At 61.2% G+C, this 8,015-nt stretch overlaps 1 protein-coding gene across 1 annotated transcript; it reads right to left on the minus strand.

Moving 5' to 3' along the window:
* Window positions 1-1,720: 1,720 nt before the first annotated feature.
* SLC32A1 (solute carrier family 32 member 1) lies at window positions 1,721-6,635 on the minus strand. The gene is made up of 2 exons (XM_027078072.1): window positions 5,992-6,635; window positions 1,721-3,635 (listed from the first exon to the last, which is right to left on the minus strand). Exons 1-2 carry the CDS (start codon window positions 6,382-6,384, stop codon window positions 2,448-2,450), a joined length of 1,581 nt encoding a protein of 526 aa, XP_026933873.1. The 5' UTR covers window positions 6,385-6,635; the 3' UTR covers window positions 1,721-2,447.
* Window positions 6,636-8,015: the final 1,380 nt, after the last annotated feature.

The following is an 8,015-nucleotide window of genomic DNA, read 5'->3' on the forward strand; positions in this document are numbered from 1 at the left end:
CAGCGGCTCCAGGCGAGTCCGCGGAGATGGCAGCCGCTGTCCAGGGCCTGCCTGGTGTCTCATTTGTCCTTTTAAAGATGGGAAGGACGGAGCTGGTGCAGCGTGACGCTCCCTCCTTCCCTTCCACTGCAGAAGTCAGGGCTTTTTCTGAAGGTTACAGACCGAGCTCCGACTCAGATCGTACCCGAGGGTGGGTGGACCTGCGGAGGAGCAGCGGAGGCGGGGCAAGGGCGATGAACAGTCAGTTCTCCCGGCCTGGGAGGCATCAGAGGGCGTAGAGGGACGGGAAACTGAGAATCCTCTGGTCAGCTCTGGATCCTGACTCGCGACAATAGAGACAAAGGGGCATCAGGTGGGTGACAGCGGACATCTTAAATGGTCCGTTCAAATCGTCAGAGCCGCAGGGGGCCGAGGGGACCCAATTTTATCCCGCTTGCGCTTCCACACTTGTTGGATGGCTGCAGAAGCAGGCGGTGCGAGGTCACCTCTGTCGCAGGCACGCGCTCAGGGGTGCTCTGCACACACAGGCGAGCACACGCATTCATCAAAGCTCTCACAAGACACAGATACAGCCTCCCACCCCCAACCCCGCACATCTTCGTGTAGGCGCTCTCTCTCACACAAGCACACACTGACCCACGCAGTGGCAGCGGGCAGGGAGAAATGGCCACTGTGCGTAGGCATTCTCCCCGTTCTTTCCTATGCTCCCATCGCACCTGGAGAAATCATTCCAAATGAGGCCTCTGCCTTGGTGGGAGAGATCAAGAGCCTCCCATCGTGGCTTCTCTCCCACTGAGAATGGCCTAGCCTTCCTGAGCTCCCAGATTCCATCTGGAGAGTCTGACCATGATCCATACCAATGTGCCCAGGACTGGCGCCCCTGGAAGCAACAGGAGGGCTGCCCTTGCAGTAGGATCTGCATAAAAAAGGACAAGGTCCTCTGGGTAATTTAAGCAAACACATTCTCAAATAGGCTGCTCAAGAAAAGGGGAGGCTGGGACATAAACGGCTCTGCCTGGTGAATCTAAACAGCCAGATCTCTTCACTGTGGCTGTGTAAACCCCACCTTGGACTTGAGGGGGGTTCTCCAGGGTGAGAGGTGCCTGGGATGCTAGGTTGGCAAACCCTGGGAAATACACAACGGCCCTGCTGACTTCCTTTGTAGCTCTCTTCACAGCCGGCAGTCATACTGTGGACTTCAGAGTCCCAATCTATTGCCTGTCTCTCCTCTGCTAGACTGTAAGCTCCAGGAGGGCAGGGCTGAGTTTGGCAGCCTGCACGGTCCCAGACCTGGTGGACTGTCTATAAATATTTGTTGAACAACTCTGTAGGGCTTTTGTACATAAGCAAAACTTTTTCTTCCTCTTTATTTTAGGATTGGAGTTCGAGAGCGTCCACCAAATTCTCAGATGGATCCAACACCCGGGGAAAGATCTGCAGGGGGAGAAGCCTAGTCCTGGTGGCTGGGGAGCCAAGGCCACACCGAAACCGTGGGCGCACCACCACGTGCTCCTTTGCCTGAGTCCCCCAAGTACTCAGAAAGCCTCCCCTTGGTGCTGAGCACCCCTCACTCTCCCCGGAGCTCTCCAGGGACTCTTTAACTACAGCTGCTTCTCCATCCCCACTTGCTTCACGGGGTGGGCCAGGGCTGGTTCCCTCGCCACCCACCGCCAGGATTCCCGCGGGTGCAAAAACGCAAAACTGAGACAGGGCCGCGAGCGCCTTTGTTTCTTCTTTATTTGCGGATATAATTATGCACCGCACTCTAAATTAGAGAAAGATTTTTTTTTTCTGATATACATTTCATCTTATTCACCACGAGCACACCACACGCACAGCAGAACAGTTCCACAACCTGATAAATTGCACAAGATGAGTTTGGATTCCTGAAAACCGGCAAGCAAGCCGGCCCCGCCGGGGCTTCTCGCTTCCCCGCTTCGGCGAAGGAAATCGCCCACCCGAAACGGATTTCCCGGCCAGCCTTTCCCGCTGAAGGGTTGAAATGTCTCCGGAATGGGAATCGTTCTTGCTGGAAATGGCTAGACTCTGCAGATTCCAAGCACTGATGGCTGTGAAATGTGCCCGCAAGGTCAAGTTTCTGCGCCTGCGAGTTGCGCCCCCTCTCCCTCCCTTCCCCCCCCTCGGTGACAGGGACCGAAGTGTCGGGGCCCCTCCTGGAAGGACAGAAAACCCTGCCCACAGATGCGCTGCCGCCTCCCCCGAAACCAGGGTGTTGTGGAAAAGAAAGGACAACAGAAACGCAGACGCAATGGATTGTGGATCCCTATCCCCTCCCGCCCCCAACCCCCAAAATCAGAAACGGGGAGCCAGAGATGTTTAAAGCTTGGCTTCCCAAGCGCGGCTGCAGGGCGCACGGGTTTGTTGGGGGAGGGGTGGGTGGGCAGCGGGGAGAGCGCGGGAGGGTGGCCGGGGCTGGCCCTAGTGCCCTAGTCCTCCGCGTTGGTTCGGTAGGCCTCAATGAGGCCCTCCAGCGAGTGCACGAAGCCGGACACGCTGCAGATGCCGCCGATGACGAAGATGGCGACGTCGAAGAAGACCTGGTGCCACAGCAGCTTGCGCCAGAGCAGGCGCAGGTGGAAGAGGCTGGGCAGCAGGAAGCAGAGGCCGGCGCCCGTGAGGCTGCCGGTGAGGCCCATAAGCAACGCGAAGTGCGGCACGTAGATGGCCATGAGCAGCGTGAAGACGACCAGCGCACAGCGCAGCGTCAGGCCCCACGACTTGAGGCGCCCGTCGCCGCCGTAGCAGGCGGGAAAGAAGGCGCGGCTGCCTTCCTGGAAGAGCGACTTCTCCAGCACCTCGACAGCAGCGAAGAAGGGCAACGGGTAGGACAACAGGGCCTTGGCCACCAGGAAGATGTTGACCACGGCGCGGATGGAACCGGGCAGGTTATCCGTGATGACCTCCTTGGTCTCATCGGCCCAGGTGAGGTAGGCGACGAGCGCGAAGAGGCCTTTGAGCACGCAGGCGGCGATGTGCGTCCAGTTCATCATGCAGTGGAACTCGCTGGGCTGCTGCATGTTGCCCTCCAGCGAAGGCAGGAAGATCTGCGACGTGTAGCTGAACACGATGATGCCAATGGAGATGGGAAACTTCTTGACGTCGATATAGAACTTGACCTTCTCCCAGGCCCAATCGCGCGCCCTCGATAAGCAGTAGGCAATGACCAGAATGTTGATGACGAAGTGGGCCAAAGTGCACAGCAGGCTGAACCTGGACACGGCCTTGAGGTTCTTAAGGAAGGCGCAGGGCAGCAGCGCCGCCGTGGCGATGATGGACCAGGACTTCTGCGACACGGGCAGCCCTGGGAAGCTGTTGTACATGAGGTTGCCGCTCACCACCACGTACAGGATGCAAGTCATCACCAGCTCGATGATCTGCGCCACGTTCACTACGCGGCCGCCCAGCGTGGGGAAGCGCGGAGCGCAGCAAGCGTTGGCGATGGCCACATACGAGTCCCGCACGCGTACCACCTCGCCGTCCTCGTTCTCCTCGTACAGGCATGCGATGAGGATCTTGCCAGTGTAGCAGCACACCACGGCGGCGAAGATGATGAGGAACAATCCCAGGTAGCCGCCGTGCAGGATGGCGTAGGGCAGGCCCAGCACGAACATGCCCTGCGGAACGAAAAGACAACCAGACCCGGGAGCTCAGTGGATGCTGTATCGGAATACGGGGTCTGGGGGAGTGACTTAAGGGTGTAACCGGAAGGGGGCGCTAAGTGTGAACTGGGCCTAAGCCACTGGGAGGAGAGGGTAAGGATAGGCTGGAGTGGAGGTGTAGAGTGGTCTAATGGGGAGCCTGGGTATTGAGTCAGAGGTGGAGAAGGGGGTGTTTAAGGATGGAACTGAGAAGGAGAGGTGTGCTTAATGGCTGGGAGGTAGGGAGGGGGCTGCGTAAGGAGTCAAGCCGCAAAGAGGGAAGGGGTACAAGGAGATACCTGGGGGTGGTTCGGAAAAAGATGAGAAGGGGCTGGAGGGGGTTGACCGGAAAAGGACGAGGAGAAAGGTAGAGAGCTGGGCCTGAGCCACTAGGAAAAGGGGATGCAGAGTCTAAGGTGGGGCTGGAATGGGGTGCAAGGAAGCCAATGAGGGGAACGCAGGTGCCTAAGGGTCGAACTGGAGAGGGAAACCGTTGAAAGCGGCAGCGGGAGAGAAAGGAGACGGGGTAGGGAGGAAGGGGGCCTGAGCTTGGGGCAAGCGGCAGGGAGGCAAGACCAGTGGGAACGTGGGGTTTGCTAGCGAAGGGCTTTGGGTGGGGTGAGGTCAGAGGCGTGGGGACGGGGAGACAGGGTTGGGCAGTCTTAGGGCCAGGCCGAAACTGGGGCGGAGAGACCGATCCCTAAGGAAGGGGACTAAGTGGTAGAGGCGAGCAGGATTAGGGGCCTACGGGGAAAGCGCAAGCGCTTTGTGAATGGCGAACCCAAGCGAGAGTCAATACCCAGAACCTGCGGGAACGGGCGGGCAGAGCTGTGGAAGAAGGATTTAGAATCCACGTAGGGAAGCAAAGCTAACGAAATCCAGGGTTCCCGAGGCTTGCAGGCCTCCAGCCTTCCACCCTGGCCTCCATCAAGGCCTACGGAACGGGGCCTTTAAAGATGCCCCAGGTGAAGTCGGGGGCGGCAACCGAAGCTGGTGCGTGCCCCCGGTCGCTGGTTGCGCTTGGCCGTCCGGCCCGGCCCTGGAGCGGAAGGTGCCTCGGGTCGGGTCACTTACTGAGCAGGGCCCCGAGGAGCCCCGCGGAGCCCGGGTCCCGGGACAACCCCATCTCGGCCTCCAGCTCCCGGGAAACCCACGTTCTGCGCCCCAACGACCTGTGCGCTCCGGGGACGCCGAGGGTGGGAGATGGGAGGCAAGCCGCAGGGCCCGGGGACGCGTGGGGCGGAGGCCCTCTCTGCCCCTCGAACTGCGGCCTGCTCGCCTTCTCCAGCTCCCGGGGTCGTTGTGCAGGTTCCAAACCCGCTCCCGGCGGAGTGCGGCGCCGCCTGGTGGGGACTGAGGGTTGAGAGTAGGGGTGACGGGGTGGCGGGCCTGGAGACCAGAGGCGGTTCAGAGCATCTGGAGGCGGCTTCTCCAGGGTCACAAGCAGAGGAGCTTTTTGCGGTGTAGCCGGGATTTCGAGCGAGAGGGGTGTCTGTGCGCAGGTAGCGCTGAGGTACCAGGGACCATAATGTGCTTGTGTGGTCATACATATATGTGTGTGTGTGTGTGCATGTTTGTGTATACCTGTTTGTCCCCGACAGGGCTGCACCTGAGAGCGGGTGGATCCTGTATGCATGAGTTTGTGTATGTGTGCATGTGTTATGTTCAGACGGGTTTATGTGTGTGCCCTTGGTATGTACAGGTATGTGTTTCTGTGGGGGGGAGGTGTAGGGGTGTATGAAGGTGCATTTGAGGATAATTCTGTGGTCTATATATAGGTGTATATTGTGTGCACCTGTGACCAGCGTTTCTTCGGGGGAGGGGGGCTGTGGGCATGTGTGCCTGACTATGTGCATGCGCGCTGTCTATGCGTGTGTGTCTTGTGTGTCGGGGGAGGAGACTCCCAGCTCAGATCTTTCCCCCTCTCCTTTTCTGCCGAAAATGCAGCTGTGAATCCATTCCGGAGTCCCAGGCCATACTGTTCCCTCCAATCCTGATTTTCTTTCTCCCTCACCCCTCCCCACTCCCCCTCCTCCTGTTTTCCTCGCTTCGGCAGGGTCTCCGGGAAAGCGTCTCTAACCGAACCTCAGCCTAGCTGTCCGGCGGCCGGGGATGCGGGAGGGGGCCGGATGGGGGGTGGGGAGACACCACCTGGGGACGTAGATCCCCGCGCAGGGCTGGAAGGGATGGGGGCAGGCGAGATTCCTGGTACAGGAAGGGGTCTTGAGGCTGAGATCTCCAGGGGACTCTACTGCGAGTAGAGCCTGGTGCGCAGATCTGGGGGGGGGGGGGCGGGCGGGGAGAGAGGCAGAGCTGGGAATCCCGCGCTCACCTGGATAGCGTTGGTCACGTTCCAGCCCGCCTCCCACGCCGTGATCTTGGGCTTGTCGTGGCCCCCGAACTCGCCACCAGCTCCCAGGGACTGGTCCTTGGAGCCCGAGGGCGGCAGGGGCGCGCCGCCGCCTCGCTGGTAATGGATGTCTCCCTCGACGGGCGGTTCAGCGCCCTCGTCCCCGCAGGGCTCGCCCTCGGTTTTCAGGATGTCCATCTGCAGGCCCTGACGGTGCTCAAAGTCGAGGTCGTCGCAGTGCGCGAAGCCCACCGCCTCCTCGTCGGTGGCAGCCTGAAAACCCATCCTGGCGAACATGCCGCTCACCTTGGCCTGGGACTTGTTGGATACGGACGTGGCCACGTTGGACAGCTTGCTGCGGAGCAGGGTGGCCATGGCGGCAGCGGGGCCCGAGAAAAGGACAGAAGGGGCTGGGGACGCGGGGGACGCACGGCAAGGCGGTGAGGGCCACGGGGGCGCGAGACCGCTATCTTCGCTCGCTTTCCCCGCGGCGCCCTGGGGCGCTCTGGCTCATGACCCCCTCGGCTGGCGTCTGAGGCTCGCTCAAGGCCGACCCGGAGGGCGGGCAGCGGGGCTGGCGGAGCGGCGGTGGCGAGTGCACTGCGGAGCTGCAGCGGGGCGCGGGCTGGGCTGCGGAGGGCGGCGGTGGCGGCGGCGGCGGCGTCAGAGCATCTACGCGAAGCTGGCGCGGCGCCCCCAACCGCGCGCAGCCCAAAGCGCTCCCGCCCCTCAGAATCTGGCGGGGGCGGAGGGGCTGGGGAGGGAGAAACTCCGGGAGGTAGGAGGAGTGAGGAGAGGGCAAGGAGAAGAGAAAGGGGGCACCAAGGGACTCCGGAGAACCGAGATGGGGACAGGAGAAGGGCGCCCACGGAAGGGAGCAGGAGGGAGCGCGTGAAGGAGGGGTGTGGAGGGCGGGGTGGGGGCTGGAGTGCTGCATTTCTGGAGGAGGTGCTAAACTCCGATCCTGGCCCTTCCCACCTCGCCGCCGCAGGGAGGGAGGGGGCCCGAGCGGGCAGATCCTCTTGGTCCCCTGTCCCTGGCTACCCCCTCCAGAGTTCGCGAGCCTTTCAGCCCCAGATCCTCTGGCCAAGGACTGGTCTAGACGCCCAGAAAGGCAGCAGGACAGTTACCTGTCTCCGGCGGCCCAGGCCGTCTGGGCATCGCTCTGTCTCCCTGGCACCCATCAGCAGCACTTCAACCTGGTCGCGAGCCCCCCCTTGAAGGCAGAAGTGATCGGCAGAAGTGGAGGAACGCTCTCAAGAAGGCTTAGCCCCGGCCTCGGTCACTGGGGCTGTCTCCTCCCGTCCAGGGACGACGAGATGGAAGTGATTCTGCGGGTTGTTCGCCACCAACCATTCTCCAAACGTGTGCATAATGAGGGCGAGAGGTTGGCTGTTCGCTTTCTTTTCCTTTGGGGGTCTGGAAGGAGGAAGGACTGAAGGCACCTGTCAACAGCCTCGAGGCGGGTCTGCGAGTGCCCGCGCCGCGGAGGGGCGCAGCTGGTGCCTGGCACAGGGGAAGGAAGGGCTTGCGGCGGGCCCAGGGTGGGGAGGCGCGCTGTGCGCCCCGGCCCTGCTAGCCCGGCAGCTGCCGGGGGCTGTACAAACCTAGGCTGTTTCTGTTGAGTGGGTTGCGTGTAGCTCGAGAGCAGGAGAAAGACCCAGAGACAAAGACCGACACTGTACCAGGTATTGCTACGGGCTGGAGCTGAGCGGACTCCGGGGGTGAGATTTGGTAACCATGTTTATTCTGTAAGTGCACAGTTCTGCGCGCATTTGAGCCTGTGTGTGCGCAAAGCTTGTGTGCTGGGTTGTATGTGTATATGTATGAATGGGTTGCTTGCGGCTTTGCCTGTAGGAGTCCTTTTGTAGTTGTGTCTCCGTGCGGGTCCGCGGCTCGGCGTGTTCCCAGCTGGGCTCCTGCCCCGGGCTCTTAGGCACTAAACAGCAGTGTCGGCGACCTGGCCGTCCCAGCCTAGGTACAGGAGGACTAGTGGCTGTGACTGG

Source organism: Aethalodelphis obliquidens, unplaced genomic scaffold (genome assembly GCF_003676395.1).
Source record: "Aethalodelphis obliquidens isolate GAN/ISIS:26980383/991018 unplaced genomic scaffold, ASM367639v1 scaffold42, whole genome shotgun sequence".
Lineage (NCBI taxonomy): Eukaryota > Metazoa > Chordata > Mammalia > Artiodactyla > Delphinidae > Aethalodelphis > Aethalodelphis obliquidens.

Excerpts from the sequence above, each read along its gene's own strand:
- SLC32A1 (XM_027078072.1), bottom strand. The coding sequence starts at position 6,384 with ATGGCCACCCTGCTCCGCAGCAAGCTGTCCAACGTGGCCACGTCCGTA. Across the intron at positions 3,636-5,991 it reads ACGTGACCAACGCTATCCAG|GGCATGTTCGTGCTGGGCCT; the intron begins GTGAGCGCGGGA and ends TTCGTTCCGCAG.